This window comes from Lepus europaeus, chromosome 2, assembly GCF_033115175.1.
Source record: "Lepus europaeus isolate LE1 chromosome 2, mLepTim1.pri, whole genome shotgun sequence".
Lineage (NCBI taxonomy): Eukaryota > Metazoa > Chordata > Mammalia > Lagomorpha > Leporidae > Lepus > Lepus europaeus.
This window is the reverse complement of record NC_084828.1, coordinates 127,902,787-127,924,223: the sequence shown is the minus strand read 5'-3', so window position 1 is coordinate 127,924,223 and position 21,437 is coordinate 127,902,787. Positions and strand designations below refer to the sequence as shown.

The 21,437-nt window shown below is 39.2% G+C and overlaps 1 protein-coding gene across 1 annotated transcript; it reads left to right on the top strand.

Moving 5' to 3' along the window:
• Window positions 1-226: 226 nt before the first annotated feature.
• Window positions 227-939, top strand: RAP2B (RAP2B, member of RAS oncogene family). Its single transcript, XM_062212830.1, has one exon. It carries the CDS (start codon window positions 293-295, stop codon window positions 842-844), a length of 552 nt encoding a protein of 183 aa, XP_062068814.1. The 5' UTR covers window positions 227-292; the 3' UTR covers window positions 845-939.
• The last annotated feature ends 20,498 nt before the right edge of the window (window positions 940-21,437 follow it).

Genomic DNA, 21,437 nt, shown 5'->3' with positions numbered 1-21,437 from the left:
GCTGCCGCGACGAGGGGCTGCAGCCGTCGCCGGCATTGTCCTCCGGTCCGCCGCCGACCGCTGCGGGGCCCCGGACCCGCGCCCCAGGGACGCGCCGCCGCCGCCGCCGCCGGCCGGCCGGGCGCGCGGCCCCCGCTCGGAGACCCGCGCGCCCCGCGCCGCTCGGCCGCGGTCTGCCGGGCGTCTCCTGCGGCGCTGAGGCGGCGGAGCGGTCCGGCCGCCCAGCCCAGCCCTCCGCGGCGCGCAGCCCCGACGGGGCCGCGGCGGGCGCCTGGCGAGTGCTGACGGAGCCATGAGAGAGTACAAAGTGGTGGTGCTGGGCTCGGGCGGCGTGGGCAAGTCCGCGCTCACCGTGCAGTTCGTGACGGGCTCCTTCATCGAGAAGTACGACCCCACCATCGAGGACTTCTACCGCAAGGAGATCGAGGTGGACTCGTCGCCGTCGGTGCTGGAGATCCTGGACACGGCGGGCACCGAGCAGTTCGCGTCCATGCGGGACCTGTACATCAAGAACGGCCAGGGCTTCATCCTCGTCTACAGCCTCGTCAACCAGCAGAGCTTCCAGGACATCAAGCCCATGCGGGACCAGATCATCCGCGTGAAGCGGTACGAGCGCGTGCCCATGATCCTGGTGGGCAACAAGGTGGACCTGGAAGGCGAGCGCGAGGTCTCGTACGGCGAGGGCAAGGCCCTGGCCGAGGAGTGGAGCTGCCCCTTCATGGAGACGTCGGCCAAAAACAAAGCCTCGGTGGACGAGCTGTTCGCCGAGATCGTGCGGCAGATGAACTACGCGGCGCAGCCCAACGGCGACGAGGGCTGCTGCTCGGCCTGCGTGATCCTCTGAGGCGCCGCGGCCGCCACGCGCCCCCCACCCCGGGCCGCGCTCCGCGCACAAAAGCCAAACGCACCGACTCTGCCCGTGGGATTTCTCGTCCGGCTTTGAGATGGGAGACGACTTTGCAGTGGCCAGGGCGTCCCCAGGAGCCTCCTCCTCCCTCCCCCCACACCCCCACGCTGGCCTCCACGCCCCGTGGCCGAGGGAGCGCCCTGTCCTGCCCAGCCGACACCGTGGTGGAAATTGGGGCTCTTTGCAGCATGTACGTTCCTCATTGATTTTGGTTGACGCCCGTTTCCTCCCCTCCCCTCCGCCGCCCCCCAGAAGGCGCAGTTATTGGCAGTCTGACACCCACCCGCCACCCGGCAAGCAAAAGTTTCAGCCTGGAAAAAAGATGGGGGAAGGGGGAAGGGAAGGAAGTGCCGGGGAAGGAGGAGGAGGGGGTGTCCGTTCTTGTGTGTGTGTGTTGGGGGGGGGGGTGACAACAACTGTTTTCTAGTTCCAAGTTTTAAATACATGGAAGGAAGTCCGGGAGAACCATATGAAGGAGCAAGGAGGAGGAAGAAACTTTGTGTGTGTGTGTGTGTGTTTCCCTTGTTTTCCAGGAGTAGCTGGAATTTAAGATCGGGTTCCTTTTCTGCCAGCTTGGAAGGGCGACCCTGTGACTGATTGCGATTCTGAGGATGTCTATGCAAAGTTGGATTCTTGTTACAGTGTATCCAATCTGAAGTATTGCACATCTGAACTGGGACTGTTAACACTGATGCCAATACAGTGTGGGGTGCCAGAAAGTGTCTGCTGATATTTGTGGAAAAAAAAAAATCTATTTTGTTTACCTACTGTATCAAAGGGGAGCCTGGGGGAGAATGGTAGTATTTTTTTTTATCAGCTGTGAAAAAAAAAATGTTACAGATCTGCACATTTTCTTGTGTACTATTTGTGTGTGTGTGTGTGTGTTTTATAAATTTAGCTTTTAGGTTTTTCTTTTTTTTTTTTGGTTGGCAGTAACAGATTTTAATGACTTGCTTTTACAAATACAGTACCAGGACTTTGTCAATGTGATTCAGGGCCCCCAGCACCCCTGTGTCTGCAGAGTGCCTTCAAAACTCAGCTGTTCCAGCCGGTGCCAACCTGTGAACTTCCCATCTACCCCAGAATCTGCTATCCCCCAACCACTTCTCAGTTTCCTTTCAGTAATCTTCCTGAAGGAGCCAGGACAATAGGGCCTGTTGTTCAGTGAATTTCTTTATTATCTTCAGCCTTTAAAATGTAATTGCCATGTTTTGCAATGGGTTTCTTTCCTTTTTTTGTTTTCTTGGCTTCATTTTGTTCCAATGTTCAGGTATTTAGCTCCTTTTTTTATATTATTTTTACTTTTTTTTAATTATCTGTTATAGGGTGTACCTCCAGAAGCAAAGAGCAAAATTTTACTGTTGTGATGTACCAAGGGAATTCTAATTGTAATTTTTAATTCCATGTGTTTCATCATTGTCTCTTCGTTTTAAGACTTTTAATACAAATGTCATTTTAAAAGAAACAAACCCAGAATTATTGTTTGTGTTTCTGTGTTTTGTATTCAACGATTTAATGCAGTGTCATGGCTGAGTTGGACAGGTATAGGTGCATGATGCTCTGAGAGGTGTTTGCCACATTTGAAGCTTGGTGACATGCTGGTGATGTTACTTCTCACTTCTTAAATAGGGAGGAAATCAGCCAGGTGTAGGAAGCCCTGGGTCTGGCCAGGTCACCTGACTGCCTGAGGAGCAGTTGTGCTGAACCCGCTCAGATGCAGAGCACTTCGCTGTAGGTATGAAAGGGAGAAACCAACTGCTGCTGCCTTGGCCCTGGGGAAGGAATCATTTATCCATCTGGGAAAGTGGGATGGCACTTTTTAATTTTTTTTTCTTTTTTAACCACACATTAAGTGTAAAGCATGTTTGGGAAAGATGGTTTCCAATTCTGAAGTCACATCTTGTACCTTTTTTTTCTTTTTTTTTTTGCATTGTGTTTTTACGGCTTAGACATTTCAACCCCTTTCAAGTTTTGGCTTAGAAATAGATTATTAGGTTTAAAAGAAGAAGAAGAAAACAGGCCAAGACAGTTACTTTGCTTTCTTTACACTGTGCAGTGCCTGGACTGTATTTGAACTCTCAAGTTTTTCCTTCTAACAGTAGGAGGCAGTGTGAGCTTTTATTTCTTATTTTTGTTAATGAGTTCTAATATAGCCTGTAGAATAAAAGAAAGTCTGTGGTTGTATATAAAGTGTACCTGATATACGTTAGGTCTGTAAAGTATAGCTGAACTCTAAAGAGTCTTTTTGGAAAAAAAGGGATATATTTCCTTGACAAAACCAAAAGGAATTACAGGACATGTGTTTCTTTACAGGGGTAGTAAAATCTCGCCTTAATTTTCTTTTTCTTTTTTCTTCTTTTTGCCCAGTGGGCATCTCAGTATTTCCCTGTGGTAGAAGAACAGAGAATTTTGCCTGTGTTGGTCCTACTACCTATTTTTTTTTAAACCCTCTGATCTCACCTTTACTATCAATCATAATTAGAAGGCAGTATTACAAGTATTCTAAATGTAGAAATTGAGAAACTGGTCAAACCTAGGCCTTTACAAAGATTCATTCTTGGATTTGAGTAAATTTAGTGGCTTAAGGGGGGACTAGAGTGTTGAAAAATTGTGACAATGTGTCAAGTACTGCCTGAAGGATATTTTTTAAAAGGCATTTGGTGATTGTGTTTATTTTTTTTTATTTTTTGGAAGCTTTTGACATAAGATGCTGCCAAGTGTAACCAATTTCAGAAATGTATATACTGACAGGAATTATTTGGAAGTGGAAAATTGGAAAGGGAAATGAAATAGGTTGTGGGTGCATTAATCACCTTCGCACAGGATTTAGTCACTTGCATGACTAAATTCTTTAGAGGTCTAAGATGGCAGAGCTGAAGATTTTCATATGCTTTTACTGAATACTGTAAAAATAGAATGCCTTTTGGATTCTCAGTGAAAGCAATTTTTCTGCACCTAGAGCAGAAAAAATAGTAGCTCTGAGGTTTTTGACATTCCCCACTGTTTTCTTGGCAAAATTGAAAGAAACTAGATTTTTTTTTCTTGAGAAAAAAGCAGCTCCTGAAGAATATGCCAGTTTATTTGGCGAGTGAGAACTCCTGGTATTATGGTGTGAAGAGATAAAAGCATTTGTTTGCAAGGAAGCCTTGGGCTGACTTAGAGTGTTGGAGGAAGTGAGTCAGGGAGGGAGGGGTTTGCTGCAAGGCAATCACCTGTCAAAACAGAAATTGGGTGGGTAAGGAGTCTATCTGGGGGAGCAAACGCTGACTTTTACACTTGACCCCTGCTGTTTTTTGAAACAGCTTTTCCTTTTGGTCCCTGACAGTCATCTTGGTTTTACCTCATTTCAAAAGTTTATTTTTGTTCTTTACTAAAAGCCTCGGGAAAGTTAAAGGTATCATCCCAAGTATAATGTTTCCCTCTGGGATTGCTTAAGTGAAACAATTTCTGCATTGCTGACTGTTGGCAGTAAATTTCATTGAATCACATTGTGGGGCCAGATCTAGTTGAGGTTAAAATTCCTAAAATGTATGGGACTTCATTCTTTCTGATGTGTTAATATTTCTTGCAAGTGGGAATCCTAAAATGCCTCACTTATTTGAACTGTTCAGATAATTTTTTTTTTTCTGGGTACCCTCTTGTGCTCTATTCCAGTGTTCCTCACAGGAGGGATGTTGAAAATGGAAAAAAGTTTTATACGGCAACTGATCCTGAGAAGTAGATGCAAAATGCCTGCACCTTAACTGTCATAAAAGCATACTTTCTTTTTGTCACAACAGCTGGGCTAAGTTCCTATGTTATAAATATGAAGAGAACCAAGATTTCTGTTGAAAGTCACTGCTGTTAAAATGGTATCAAACATTTGTCACAGTGTCTGCTTAATTGAGAAAAGTTTGCTAATATACGTTTTGTCTGAAACTAGCAAAGTTTTCAATATTATGGAATATGGTGTTTTTGATTTTAGTGTTTTGTGCTGGCTAAAAGCCATGATTGAATGCATTTAACAGAACACGGTCTTGGTTCTAGATGAGATGCCTTATTTAAAGAGTTTGATGGTTTGAAGAGACTCTAGGGGTCAGCTGGTCTAGAGATTCTCAAACTTGACTACATAGCAAAATCTGCAGGTTAAAACACATTAATTCAGAGCCTTGCTCCAATTTCTTACATGGTGCATGAGTCTCATGATTTTCCTATGTTTTTTTTGGTGATGATGGTGTTGCTGTTCCAGGGACCACACTTTGAGAATCAGTGATCTAGTCCAAACTGCAAATGAGCACTGTACTGAGAACCAACTTCATTTAGAGACACAGACTTAAGACCCATGCACACACTAAAGAGTGCCATCTACAACAGTCATAGAATAATCTAAGATCGTTTGAAATCTACAACTGAAGATGTTAACACAATTTACACTTCAAGATATTAAACTGTTGCATGTAAAATAAGATAGGTATGTTGCAGGTCAAGTTTTTGATCATTTTCAGATTATGTGTACCATTTGGCTGTGGTTTTTGGTATTAATTCAGAGGTTGGCTTTAAATGAGAAACTGACTGGAATAGGGGCATGGCCTAAAGATCAGAATGAACACCTTCCCCTAACTCCCTAAAATTATATTTGAAAAGAGTATCTTTGACAGGAGGGAACACTGGTAAGAACTTGTATTTGTTTTATCATAACTACAAGATTAAAAGATAAGGAATTCAGCATTTCATGTTTCCAAACAAGGATTCTTAAAAAACACAAAGGGGTTAGAAAATTAGATCTGTAGGTCATGGTAAGTACCTGTGTATGTCTGTGTTTATAGACAGATGCTCAGTTTCTTAGACAAACTTCCAGGTGTTAGTTAATTTAGTCTCATGTAGTTCTATTATTGTCCATTCAGAAAAAAACACATACCCCAGAACTGTACCATGCATCTTGTTTTGTTATACATCTTAATTCCTGTGGAAGTTTACAGAAATCTGTATTAACGATCTGGGTTTAAAGATAGTGTGAATGGCTTCTAAAGAAACTATGAACCGAGATCTAATTATACATTGTAGAGCTGCTCTTTTCAAACTTCTTTATAATTCAGAGTTCAGTCCCAGATTATAGGCTGAGTAATAGCTATTTAAGTATTAAGACTAATAATGTTTGGATGAGGGACCGAACTCAAATCTTCTTTTTCATATTTAATATTTTCTAGATTTGGGTTCTTTGCTTGTTTTGGCCCCATTAGTAAATTTCAACCTATTTGTGCTTTACTATCATTTTCATAGCACAACAGCCTATGGCTTACTGTGGTAACTTTTTGCTGAATGAGTTGAATATGGAGTGTTAAGTTAGTGTGAGTTTATTGTAATAGAAGCTGAATAACGTTGGCTGAAGAATGATTGAAGAATGATAGGTTTTGTCTCCTTGACCCATGATAGAGTTGAAAAGATAATCTTTGGAATTAACCATGTCTTCTAACTACATATAAAATCAAACTTTTTTTTTTTTAAGTTTAGCTTTCCTGTCTGGCAAACAAATATGCCTGTATGTTGTTCTGACACTAAGGTTCACTTTAAGGTTGGCAATTTGAGATCTATGATCATTTTTGTGGGCTCCATTATCAAACAGCTATTATTGCTTATGATAGGATAATGAAGCTTTGGTTTACTGTATTTTCTTGGCTTTCATTTTCTGGTTATTTCTGTTGTCACTATGGATTACTACTCAATTTTGTTAAGTTGTTTGAACTTTAAGGTTATATTTATTTTGTAATGATATATTTAAAAGGGTCTTATATTACAAAATTATTTACTATGTCTAATATAATCAGAATTAGTTAACAGTTCATTCCAATGGTAGCTAATACTCATTAGAACTGTACTATTTTTCCTTAAGTGAATGGAAGAATAATAGGATGACAGTTTCTACAGCCTTAATTTAGTGACATTGTTTGTCTTAAGAAGGAGAAAGAGCTAACTGGTATGTCCAGGAATAGCAAAAATGGCCTTATGCTTTTTGGAATTGTGAGTGTCCATCTGTTTTGTAAATTGGAGGGGACAGCTTTAGCATTCTTTCTTGTTCAATTGACCAAACATTTCTTTTTAACAATGGATTATCTTGTAAAATTATGTTAGGTTATGTTTGTCAGAGATTTTCAGAATGTATGCTTGGTTTATTTGCAGCAATTCTGAGACATTGCAAAGGCAGCAAAAATGGTTTTAAAGATAGAAAAGAAATTGTTGATGCATTGCGAATGTAAATGCCCAAAAAAGGCCTGATCATCTTCCCTGACTGTTAGGAATATGGTTACAGTGAAAGTTGGTAACAGAGGTGATTTTGACTCATTCATTATTTAACAGCTACTGAGCACATACTACTGACTGGTATAAGGACTACTGCTTAAAAGGGAGGAAGTCAGGTGAAAGAGAAACAAGTTAATGCTGGTTTTCACCATAGGCTGTGAGAATAGTCTCTGGTAAACAATAAAAGCACATCTGTGAGTGCCATCGGTTATGATTCTGTGGGTCTGTCTAGACTAGATAAATGTGTTGAAAATTGACCTTTTCTTTGAAAGGTATGCATATATTATTAATAAAAATGGATCTCATGAAGTTTAGCTAACAATTGTTGCATGCGAAAACGTGCTGTAAGTCTGTTGGGTGATTTCCAGCATGCTCTTTGAGATTAGCTAAAATTGAACACTTAAAAACACGAGATCAGTTTGCTTTCATATTTTCATGTCAAAGAGAAGAGGGAAAACCAAAGAAAAAAGCCTTAGGAAATAATTCACTATCTTTCTTTCTTTTTTTTTATAATGATGATACAATGAAGACAATTTAAGTTATGTTTCCAAGAAAGAAACAGTCTTTTGGGGTTACCTCCTGTAAAGCAGATTCAGCATAGAGTATTTCTGTTGAAAAAGATAATCCTATAAAAATGAGCGTGCCAAAGAATTAAGCTGATGTTTTTCAGTCTGCCAAGCCAATAGCTGTTTTATACAAAAGCTCTTGTTCTCCTGCCTTTAGTGCTTATGGGAAGATGGCAACCAACTCAGAGAAGAAATGTCGGGTAGCAAACTGCAAGAGGTAACAACAATAGCAATTATTGTAAAGCCATGTGAATTGAAGGGTGGGGTTGTGTTACTAATGTCTGGCAGTTTTGCACAATGATTTCTAGTGACCATTTTGTGTAGACTATCTCCTGAATTGATAGCATACTTTTGAAATATGTTACAAAATTACAGGAGTAGCAAAACAGTTCATGGAAAGGTATTTCCTTGTTTATTTTTTAAAAATCTGTTTACTATATAACCTTTACTAACTAAATGAAAATTATTACTTACAGTTTTATAGCTTGACTAAAAGTTTTAATATTTTATTCATTAGAAAGTTTATAGGAGACTTTCAAAGTCAGGCTAGTCTTGAACTCAGAATATTTTAAGATTTTTAAACATTTTACATATCAACATAATATTTTAAACATTCATTTTAGAGATTAACATTATATTGAGTTATAACTCACTCAAGAAAAGAGCCTGCATGAAGAATCTGTACTAACATAATTCTATAAGAATATATATTTCAAGAGACTATTTTCAAGTTATTTTAGTTTTGAGTTTACGTTGTAACTAGATTATGGAATTATAAGCATAGATCTAAGTTTAATGTCAACTTTGTCATTAGTAGAAAAAGTCTTGAAGTTGGGGTTCTTTACTCTGATTTTTGTGATTGCTTTAAGACATACCTGTAATTTTCCTTTTGCATATCACTTCAATCATCCCTATCTGGTTTTTGCACATTATTTTCCCTGTAGCTAATATAATCCACGTTAATTTATAGAAAAATCCAAAAACTGCTTAGATGATGAAGAAAATAAAAAAGTACAGAATAAAAATGTATTTTCCCAGTATATTTGAATCTAGACCAAAACAGATGCAACTAAAGAAGTTTGCCCACCAAAGTCTCAACAGTTAATTAGATTGTGGGGATATTTATTTTCATAATGCTAAGAATTGCTGAAAAATTTTTCCAGCCAGTCTCTTCTTGCTGAATTCCAAACTGAGAAACATACTCTGTTTTGTAAGAGAATATTGTATCTTGAAAGGTAGAGCCAACAACAATCAAAAGCAAACTAGCTTTTGTATTGAGAAGGCATAAATGCTAGTAAGGGAAATGAATGAATTTTGCTCATCATTTTCATAGAGTTCAGCAGACAGAATGGTACTCTAGTTGCTAAGGCACAAGGAAGCCATGGAGCTGAGAAGGGGCCACCACAGCTGACTGAGGTAGCTTTGTTCTTCCACCCACTCCCCCAATCCTAAATTCCTCCAAATTGGAGGATTTCTTTGTTCAAAGTTGTGAATCATTGTGATGGGATTTGGTGAGGTTTACGACTTCCAGTGGCCACAGGTGAAGAAGATATAGGGATGGAGTGGTAAAGCCACTGCCATAAATTGGACTCAACTCCGGCTTTCTTAACCTCTGCTCTGCTGATGTGTTGGGCTGGCTAATTCTTTGTTGTAGGTGGGCTGTCTTGTGAGTTTTAGGATGTTCATCAGAATTCATGGGCTCTAGTCACCAGATGCCTGCAACATCACCCTAGTTGAGACAATCAAAAGTACCTGCAGGCCAGCGCCGCGGCTCAATAAGCTAATCCTCCGCCTGTGGTGCCAGCACCCGGGGTTCTACCTGGTCGGGGTGCCGGATTCTGTCCCGGTTGCCCCTCTTACAGTCCAGCTCTCTGCTGTGGCCCAGGAGTGCAGTGGAGGATGGCCCAAGTGCTTGGGCCCTGCACCCCATGGGAGACCAGGAGAAGCACCTGGCTCCTGGCTTCGGATCAGCGTGGTGCGCCAGCCGCCGCGGCCATTGGAGGGTGAACCAATGGCAAAAGGAAGACCTTTCTTTCTCTTTCTCTCTCTCTCACTGTCCACTCTGCTTGTCAACAAAACAAAACAAAACAAAACAAAAAAAAAAAAAAAAAAAAAAAAAACCTACAGACATAGCCCCTGGTTGGGAACCACTACTCTGAACTCCATGTGGGGATGGAGGAGTGGGAAATAGTGGATGCAAGGTGAACCAGGAATAAACCAAGAGCAGGGAAGCCCTTCCTTCCTGCAGTTCATTGCAGTTGATGTTTTTCTTTTGAAAAGCCAATGCATCTGTGCTTTGGACATTCACAGCTAAGAGGAATACAGAGAATTCAGGGACTGATCTTGACTGGGGATTTGGGTTACCAGGAGGAAAAAGGAATCTTCAAAAGCAAGGTGTTTTCTGGTTGGGATCATAAGCTATGATGGCCAGGAAGTCACTCAGGGAGGCCGGATGACTGAGGAGGACCTGGAATAGTGGGAAGATCCTTGAAAGGGGAGTTGAGGGTGATTGTGTTGCAGTTTTGTTCGGAGCTCACTTAAGTTTTTGTTGAGAGACAACTAGGTTTTCATCTTTCCTCATGATCTGCCAGTTCATTCTAGAGTCTCCTTCCGGCTGAATGCAGGCACCTGTTCAACACCTGACCTCACTTCAGAATGCAAAGGACACACTTCATGTAGCCTCTCCTCCTTTATGTTCATTTTTTATGGTTTGCGCCTTCCCTCTCCCTCCTTCCTGTCTCTTCTTTATTCACTTTTCAGAACAAGTGGCTGAGTGTGTCCAGCTTGGGCTCCTGCTGCTTAACTGCACACACCGACCTGTGCCCAGACCTCTTAGCAAGGCTGTTACGAAGGGGGCAGCAGAGGCGGCAGGGACTGCTTTGTAATAAAGTGCCTCTGAAATCTGGCAGCTTCCCCTTAGCACATATGCTGTGGCTAGCAACCCCTGGAATGCAGCATTAAGTATCCTGTCAGCAAGTTCATTAATGTGGAATTAACTCAATAACCATGGATCTTTAATTTACTCTGAACCAGACATGGTTGTTTTTGTTCTTAATTTTAAATAAAATAGATATTTAAAACCTATGCAGTATACCCCTAAAATCTTTAAGCCATCAGACTATTGGGTACCCTACCTGTTGAGAAACTTCTGATTCTGTATTTCAAAGGGGGACGTATTTGCAAATCAAATATTCCCAGTACATAAGGCATGTTACAAGTTTTGCAAATCAGTGAGAAAAAGCTCAGAAGCTTCCAAAAAGTTCTAACTTGCCAGAAGAGTCTAATTTCGTAGAGTAAACAAAAAATACTGTTTGGTGAAAATGAGTGAGTGATTTGGGTAGCTAAACTTGATTATCAAGTTTAAAAATTATCTTGTTTTAGAATGGATGGTATTGTTAGAAATATTTTATTCTCTGTAGCATCTTTGTATTAAATTGAAAATGGAATTATCAGATTTAATTGGTAATGTGATCACAATTAAGATAGAGAAAACAGATTTGGTGTGTCTAAATTTCTTGTTTTTCTTATACTCTGTTTTCATTTTTATAATCATCTGTGCTATTTGCAACATTTTTTCTTATCTCTAGGTTTTCTCGGCTATGGGGAGTACTATGTTTACTTTTTAATTAAAAAGTCTATAACAAGGGGAAATATTCAGTTATGAACTACTGTAGCCAGTAGCCAGGAGAATAGATGTATTTGTAAATTAAACAAATAAATTAATTGTGCAGGATGCTTTGTAATGTCATTATTTGCACTTACCTTTTATGCCTTGGAAATGATTTCAAGGCAACATTTTCAGTGGGAGTGAAATTTGCTCTTTGATAAATTACCATTTGATGTTATTTTTACATGTAGTACTTACATTTTAAATGTACAAGCATAATCTCTCCCTAGTTATGTTACATAGCAAAATTACTACCAATTTAAAATTTTTTTTCAGAATAATACTTTATGAACAGAAAAAAAGAGAAAAACCTATGTATGTTAATAACCCAAAAGTTATAAAGCGGTTTTTAGTTTTTTAATGATGATAATGATTTGGCAAGATATATACCTTCTTAATTATAAGTGATAGATTTGGCCGGCGCCGCGGCTCACTAGGCTAATCCTCCGCCTTGCAGCGCCAGCACACCGGGTTCTAGTCCCGGTCGGGGCGCTGGATTCTATCCCGGCTGCCCCTCTTCCAGGCCAGCTCTCTGCTGTGGCCAGGGAGTGCAGTGGAGGATGGCCCAAGTGCTTGGGCCCTGCACCCCATGGGAGACCAGGAGAGGCACCTGGCTCCTGCGATCGGATCAGCGCGATGCTGCAGGCCGCAGCACGCCAGCCGCGGCGGCCATTGGAGGGTGAACCAATGGCAAAAGGAAGACCTTTCTCTCTGTCTCTCTCTCTCACTGTCCACTCTGCCTGTCAAAAAAAAAGTAATAGATTTGATTTGTATTATCCAATATGGAAGCATCAGAAATGTTTGCCAAGTAGTAGTGACATTTTGTTAACAATTTAGAATAATAAATAGAAAAAATACAGCAGAAAGAAACATAAAAAATGGCATTCTGGAAAATTTTTGTGTGGTCATTTTAACATTCAGTTTTTAAAAATTTATATGATGAAAATCTGAAAAATGATCAGATTTGGTAACACAGTGCCATCCGTTGAGAAATGCCAATTTTCATATTAAAATTATTTTCTCACCACCTAAATTATCTGCTTATTTCCCAAGTCTGGTTCATTTTGACATTGAAAACATTGCCTTTTTTTTTGTTTTTTGCTGGAGAATTTGAGCAGATTTTATTCTCTGCGGTGAATTCCAAATAGAGTTTTAAAGTATTATTTCAGAGGTCAAGTAGATTTCATGAATCAGATTTTACATTTTTAGTATCAGAAGATAAAGTTTGTATACATACAGATTTCATTAAGCAAACAACATTTTATCAAAATAATCAGGTAATGGGTATGATAGAGAAAATGAATGGATTTTATGGTCACTACCAGTGCCATTGAACTCTCATTCTCTTTTTAAAGTTTGTGAAATGGATACTTTTTGGGCTACTCTTGATGTGCAATTTAGAGCAAGAATGAAACTTTTATGAAATTTGTTATTATAGAAAATTATCTTTCAGGGTACTTTTCTCTGTGTATTATTCTTTAAGCTATAATTCACCTGAATAGAGTTAAAGTTTTTATCCAAAATACATAGCAAATTATGGTTCCCTTAGCAACCATAATTTACTGTTTTATGTAACTCCCTGCTTCATGCCATGGTGAATATGCACAATATAACTCTAATTAACTTTTCTCTTTTCTTAGATTAAGTGTGTGGTTTCCAGGAATAGAAGGTAGAGTGAGGTAGGGAGCAATGAGCTGTTTATAGACTCTGCATATTGAGAATCAATGGTATTGCTAAGTGATAGAAGTATTTGCTTAACACTTTAGCTATATTGTTATACTATATTTTGACCCAGGAAAAACATTTTAAAATGCATTTAAATTTATGATGTATAGTATGCACAATGAGTTTTTTTTTTTTTAAACTCATTAGAAGCATAGATGCTTAATGACTTTTTTTTTAGGGGTGGCAATTACCATCGCATTTATTTTTATCTTTATTTTTTAAATTTTATTTAAGTTATTCAGTTGCTTAATGACTTTTATTATTCATTTCTTCACTACAAGGACAGTCTGTAAGGCCAAGAACTATATCTCACTCTTTTGTACCCAGTCTCTGAATAGACCCTGGTGGGAGTTAATACTCAGTATTTGTTGAATGAATGAATGAATGAGTGAACAGTTAATCATAAAGGGAAAGTAAGTAGTTTTTACTGCAGCACTAGAAATAGGTTACGATAACCAGAAAAATTGGAATATCGGGAAGCTTTGCATCAACTTCAGGCAAGTATTGTTGGAGAACGAAAAATTATGGGCTGTTCCTTTATTCATCAATTCTGAGAACTTATACTTGGATTGGCAATACCATTACAGTGTTAATGAAACTTAAATATCAAAAGCAAAGTTGAAATTGTTTCAAGGGGGTGGGCATTGTGCCATAGCAGGTTAAGCTACCTCTGGGGTTCCCACATCCCATGTGGGAGTGCCAGCTGGAGTCCTGACTCCTTTACCAATTCAATTTCCTGCTTACATGCCTGAGAAACACTGTACACACTTATACAGCCTGAGAAGACTGTAGATGATGGCCCAAGTACTTTGGTTCCTGCCCATTAGCTTTTGCCTGGTCCACTGCCAACTTTTGTAAGCATTTGGGGAGTAAACTAGTGGATAGAAGATCTCCCTGTGTATCTGTCTCTCCCTTTGTCTGTCACTCTTTCAAATAAATAAATAAATAAATAAATAAATAAAATCTTAAAAAAAATAAGTTCCAGGACTTTGGAGAAAATAAACCTGTGCCCTCCTGTGCGCTGGTTTGAAAATGCAGGTATGCCTTGTTTTATGCAATGGGTATGATCTTAAGGAGCTGTGTATAAAAATAAAATCATGGGACTGGTTTTGTGGCACAGTGGATTATATAACCACTTGTAACACTGGCATCCTACATAAGAGTGCTTGTCCAAGGCCTGTCTGTTCCACTTCTAAGCCAGCTGCTTGCTAATGTACCTGGAAAAGCAGTGGAACATGGCCAAGTCCTTGGGCCCCTGCCACCCTTGTGAAAGACCTGGACGGCTTCAACCTGGCCCAGCCCATCTGGGAGTGAACCAGGCAATGGAAGATCTCTTTTCTGTCTCTCCATCTCTGTCTCTCTCTCTCTGTTAGTCTGCCTTTCAAACAAATCAATAAATCTAAAAAATAAAATCATGTTTATGATACAATTAATAAATTTGCTATTTAATAGACCCTCCTTTGGATAATATGGAATACATACATTATTTTGTATTGCACATATCCACTAGCTCACCATTTGAATTTGTATTATGACACACTGGAATCTTCTCTGTGCCCAGTGGGCCATGCTCTGGGGCAGTGGTTCTGAAAATAGAGTTCCAGGACTAGCAACTTAAGCAATACCTTGTTAAATATGCAGAACCTCAGGTCCAGCATCAGACCCAATCAATCAGAAGCACTGAGGATGGAGCCCAAAGATCTGTACTCTCCAAATGATGGTTTTCATGGTTAAGTTTGAGAGCCACTGCTCTCTGAGATGTAGAAGGAAAATTATTTTGAATGGTGGCTGTTTTGTAGAAAAGGTAAAGATGTATGCACAAATATCAATAATAATTAGATTACAATAATAGGAGTGTTTGCCATAAAATAGTCATAGATAAAATGTAGTTGGAATTTGCAATGACAAGATATTACTATTCTGTGCAGGTCATATCCCAATTACTTATTCATTCATTCAGACATTTTAGGTACTAGGGCTAAAAAAACCACAATCCTTAACAAGATCATACACAGGTGGTTCTGCTTGATAATTACTTTATAGCTAGATAATCACCTAATTCAGCAGGCTCCAAACTTGAGAGTGCATCAGTTTCACTTGGCTGGCTTACTGAAACAATGTATTGTAGGGGTGGGCTTTTGGCACTGTTTAAGAGATGTAGGCATCCTGTACCAGAGTGCCTGGGTACAAACCCAGCTTTGTAGTCAATCCAGCTCCTGCTAATAATACACACCCTGGGAGGTACTTGGGTCGCTGCCACCCATGTGGGAGACCCAGATTGAGTTCTGGGCTCCTTGCTTTGGCCTGGCCCAGACTTGGCTATTGCGGGCATTTGGGGAGTGAACATGCAGATAGAAGATCCCTATCAGTCTGCCTATCTGTTTGTTTCTCTGCCTTTTAAAATAAAGCAATAAAACAGAATAATAAAGTAAAAAAGCATGTTTTACTGTGTCTCACTCCCAGAATCTCTGATTCAGTAAATATATGTAGGGCCCAGGACATAGCATTTCCAACAAATTCCGTGAACTTATCCTCCTTTGCAGTTTGCATTTGTGACACGCTGATGAAGAGAACGCCTGCTTGATCTCACAGTGATTCTGACACCTTCAGGAGCAGAGAGCTGATAGCTTGGTGACCTTTCATCTGCTCTTGTTTTTGTCTTATTTTGCTTTTTTATTGCAAAGTCAGCCATGTTCCCGACATGCAGAGGTCCGATCTGTATGTAAGAGTAACACTTGAATCCCAAAGTCACTTCTAAATGCAGTCATAAAAGTTCCTAATATTACCTTGTGGAGGTGGTTCGGAGGACAGTCATCTTTATTACACAGCATTTCTCTGTAGTACCTCTCTATTAGATGACCAAAGAACCAACAAAAACTTACCATGTTTGTTGAGAGTAGGGAATTAAATATACACTGGGAGATAATTAATGGAGCTATTTCTGTGAATGTGGTAATATGCATACGCTGTGACTGTTGATAATTCACTTCCATTACAGAAGTGTGTGTGCCTTATCCATAAATGCACAATTAGGTTCTCTAATTCTGCAAATTACAGAAAATATATTAATCTGTTTTTGAATGGTGATAAAGACAGACTTCCCCCAAATTCAATTAATCTATTTTACATTCTTGCATGATTACATGAAAAACTCAGACCCCTCAGTATAAATCAAGTAATTGCATTGTAAATGATGATATGGAAAAATTGGGCAGGGATAAAAAATAATGCACTCTGAGTTGTGTTATGACTTCCTTTGACAATTTAAAAATGTATTTTTAATTGCCTTCAGTTAACATCAAGCCTTATAAGAAAACTGTTTTGATTACTTGATGGATAGCACTGGGAAGGCCTAGAAAGAGGCCAAGGACATGCAGCCAGTTAGTATCTTAGCCTCAGTGCATGGATCCTTGTTGACGACAAAGAGCTGGTTTGCTTAATTCCCTAGTTTTTTTTTTTTTTTTTTTTTTTTTTTTTTTTTTAGGGCCTATCAAGGGAGAGCACGTTTTAGACATTTATTATACACACACACACACACACATACACACTTATTTCCTACCACTGAATTATCTCATGAAAGGTCAAAGAAATATCTCTGTCTCCAGGTCTCTCTCTTCTTCCCTGTACTTAAATTCTCCTTTCTCCCATTTTGTCAAATAGAGTTAAAAAAATACTCAGACTCCAACTCAGTTAAATCTCAGGCACTTTCACTTGTCACAGCCATCATCCAGTCTCCCAAATTAAAGAGCAGCTGTTCAGATTCTCTTGGGTAGGACATGATGAGCTTTATTTCCTACTTCCTGTGGAGCTGAGTTTGAACTATTTCTGATTCTCTAGAACTTCAAGTAATCATCAACTCTTTAAAAGAAGACAAAAACTCAATATTACTTTCTTGAGTAATTTGGATGACCATTTATTGCTTTCATCCTGAGAAGACCAACTGGTGTGTTTGATACCTAAATACAGCATTCTTATAATTGTGTGAAAAAGTTTATTTCATGTACCTATATTGCATTGCTAGAAATAGCGCAAAGCTTCTGCCCTCTGTGAAATGAAGCCAAGTAATTGTGTGCTCTATTTTTTTAAAATAGATTTTTTTTTATGTCTTCAATAATCCCACTTCAGTAGAAAGCTGTTTTCTAATGCAATTTAGCTTGGTTTCCTCAAATTGCCTTCTTGGGATCTAAAAAGAAAAAGAAAAGTGATGATTGAATGAGAGGGAGACGTTGTTTAAATTGAAGATGAATTGAATCTTTAATAGATTTTTCCTCTCTATCTACTTCTATGAGTGGAGGTTCAGGAGAAATTGGAAGTTTGAAGGGCCTTTCCACCTGAATTTCTAGCTTTTAAGTATATGGAATAACTTCATCACAAGAAATGAACTTAATTTTGTTATTATGATATAAGAACCAGATTTTTCTAATATTTGTGTGTCCGATTGTTTACCATTGCATCTCAGACTTCAGTATGTGTATAATTCACCCAAGGATCCCACTAAAATGCATGCTCTGATCCAGCAGGTTTGAGATACTGTGATCCTAATAAACTTCATTATGATTCTGATGGTTCTCATACTGCATATCCAGGAGATGTGCAATACCGTTTTTAAGTGAGTTTTTAACTACATGTTTTTTCTCTTTATTTTTTATTTATATGACAGTAACTTTCAAAATTAAACATTTCTTTTTTGGAATGCAAAGGTTTCACTATAGAAAAAAGTTGACTATGAGAGAAATAGCTTAAAATGACTTAAGGTAGAGAATTTGGGCTTGTGTTTTTTTCCAACAATTGAAGAAAACACTAAAGATGAAAACTTGGTAACTCTTTTAAATTAAGAAGTTTGAAAATGTGTCTAATTCCTAATGATTTATTTTGACTATCCTGAATTCTTCAGTTCTCATTTCACAGTGAATGTCAGTGCTTAGAAATGTGTCATTCAAAATTGGGTTCGGGCCAATGCTTTGGCTCACTTGGTTAATCTTCCGCCTGCGGCGCCGGATTCCCATATGGGCGCCTGTTCTAGTCCTGGTTGCTCCTCTTCCAGTCCAGCTCTCTGCTGTGGCCCAGGAGGGCAGTGGAGGATGGCCCAAGTGTTTGGGTACCTGCACCCGCATGGGAGACCAGGAAGAAGCACCTGGCTCCTGATTTCGGATTGGCGCAGCGCCGGCCGGCCATAGCAGCCATTTGGGGAGTGAACCAACGGGAAGGAAGACCTTTCTCTCTGTCTCTTTCTCTCTCTCACTGTCTATAGCTCTACCTGTCAAAAAAATTTTTAAAAAAATTGGGTTCCATTCTCTGAGTATCAGTGCGTGATTTTTCAGACTAAATTTAGTTTTAGAATGTTATAAGTCTACAATATCAACTAAATATGCCATGGTTCAATGCCAGCTGAATTGTTCACATGTTTATCTTTCTATTAACATAATGTATTTAAGGAAATATTATTGGGAGCCCAAGAAATTTAGAATGTTAGTGAAAGGATGGTATATTCTACATTCAGGTTAGAATTAAATTTTATACCAAAATCCTTACAGATGAAGTTAAATTATTTGAATTATATTGGTTATATCCATGTGGTGATTTATATAAAGCTATTAAATATCAATGAAATTATACTGTTTTTTTTTTTGGTAAAAATTTATTTATGTTATTTGAAAATCAGAGCTTCTTCTGGGTCTCCCATGCAGGTACAGGGGCCCAAGGACTTGGGCCATCTTCTACTACTTTCCCAGGCCATATCAGAGAGCTGGATCAGAAGTAGAGCAACCAGGATTCAAACTGGTGCCCATAGGGGATGCCAGCACTGTAGGTGGTGGCTTTATCCACTACCCCACAGGCCACAGTGCCTGCCCCTATACTGCTTTTTAAAAACTGAATATTGTGTTTTTATCATTACTAATATACAACAATTTAAGTTAGTAGAGCTATCATGGCTTCCATTAACAACTTAGATAAACTCTGAAATTTAGGGAATACATTGTAAATGCCTTTGTAATTAAGAAGTTATTAATTAAACTTTTAAAGTAATTTTAATTGACACATAGTTATAACTATGAAATACAGTGTGATGATTCATGTATACAATGTGTAAAGATCAAAACAGGGTAATTAGCATTCAAACATTAGGGAAGTTATATTTCACATGAATTATTTCCCGTAATAGCTTAATTCTGTATGGCCAGAGCAACACACTGTTAATTAGATTCCCACAGAAAACTATTTGATAGAATGTCAAATCCATGAATTCTTTAGTGCATAACAGGTTTTTTTAATTCAATTTCAGATAAATTTATAAAGATTTTGGTTGCCCCACATATAGAATTTAGTTACTTGAATGTTGTGATTGATTTAAATCCCTCTTAATAGTGTATATTTGCATTGAGGCCAGCACCGTGGCACAGTGTGTTAACGCCCTGGCCTGAAGCGCCGGCATCCCATATGGGTGCCGGTTTTAGTCCTGGCTGCTCCTCTTCCAATCCAGTTCTCTGCTATGGCCTGGAAAAGCAGTAGAGGACGGCCCAAGTCCTTGGGCCCCTGCACCTGCATGGGAGACCCGGAAGAAGCTCCTGTCTCCTGGCTTTGGATCAGTGTAGCTCCTGCCGTTAAGGCCAATTGGGGAGTGAACCATCAGATGGAAGACCCCTCCCCTCTCTTTCTGCCTCTCCTCTCTCTGTGTAATTCTGACTTGAAAATAAATAAATAAACCTTTTTAAAAAAAGAAAATAGAATTAAAAAATAGTGTATATTTGCATTTTTTCCTCAAAATAAGTGATGTAAATTCTGTGTTCCTTCCTGTCATATATAATTCTAGTTTTTTACTGGGGGAAAGGTTGTTTCATGTGTTATTTAATTCTGCACAACCCCTTCTAAGTGTCTTCTTTTGCATTTCGGTTGCATTTCTGACACACACCTTTATCAACGGCAAAGGTTTACTATGTGCTGATGCTGCAAGCGGCAGCTTCATCCACTGCACCACAATGCTGGCCCCACACAGATTCGCTTGAAGTCTAATTTCTGAAGTGAAACTATCATTTAAAGCTAATCTTTTCATTGTGGTTTTGTTTCTATAGTTTTCTTTCCAATACTTCCTAAGGGTAAAGTGCTTTGTCTTGTTCATCTGTAAAGGCAGACGTGAGTATAGAGCAGCAGGGAGAAAAAGGAATGCTGGTTATGTTTGGTGAAGCTACTTAACATTGGTCTGTTGATTCTTCCATTCTATTCATAGTCGTTTAAAATCCAAACCAAAGTGTCACACGCGGTCTCCATGAGCATAACGTTTTATAAAACCCTGCCGCCACTTTTTATAATCACAGAAAAATGGTAGATGCATTTATAAATTACCCAGAAATATATTACATAATTAATTCTAGCATAAAATTTGAAGCAGATTGATCACTTGCTCATAAAGGTGTTTCCTTAATTTTCTTCAGGAAAATTCCACACATTCATGAAACTCTCATACAAATAATTATGACTCCTTGACTATTTCCCCAGAAGTTATGTCTGCTTTTCACATATAAAATGAACATCTGTCTTCACATGGCTAGGAAAGGAAGGGGATGCAAAGCTGTCAGCATTGGCCAGCAAATTACATCTGCCTGTTCGCCATGAGGCAACTTGCTTTGGTATGTTTTTGGTATTTTATTCCCCCATTTGTTTGTTTGGCTGTCAGTTGGTGTCTTCATTGTTACTGCAAGGAAATAATGTTTGTCACATGTTCACTTTGGCAAGATGCCCTTGTTCTGATTGTATGCTGAAAGTTGCTTCACTGTAATAGGGACTTCTTTTGCATTTATTAGCAGAGATTTTTTTAGTGATTTATTTTTCACAATATGATTAATGGGGTTACTGTTAGCTTGTAACAGTCATTTCAGTGCAATCGAAGTGTTTGTAAATGTTGCAAACACAAACTTTCTAAAAATGAAACCTTGCATGTCTAACCTCTATTAGCAAATGTGCTTCCTTAGATAGTGTCAAAAGATAAAATCTTGTAAAATATCTTAGGCAGATGTTTGTAAATATGACTGAGACTGTTATTTTTACTTTTTTAGATTTATACATTTATTTGAAAAGCAGAATGACAGGGAGTGGAGACAGAGAGAGAGGGAGAGAGGGAGAGAGAGACTTTCCATCCCTTGGTTCACTCTCCAATTATCCACAACAACTGCAGCTGGGCCAGGCTGAAGCCAGGAGCCAGGAACTCCACCCTGGTGTCCCGTGTGGGTGGCAGGGGCTGAGGTGCTTGGGGGCTGTCATCTGCTGCCTCCCAAGGAGCACTAGCAGGCAGCTGAGTCAG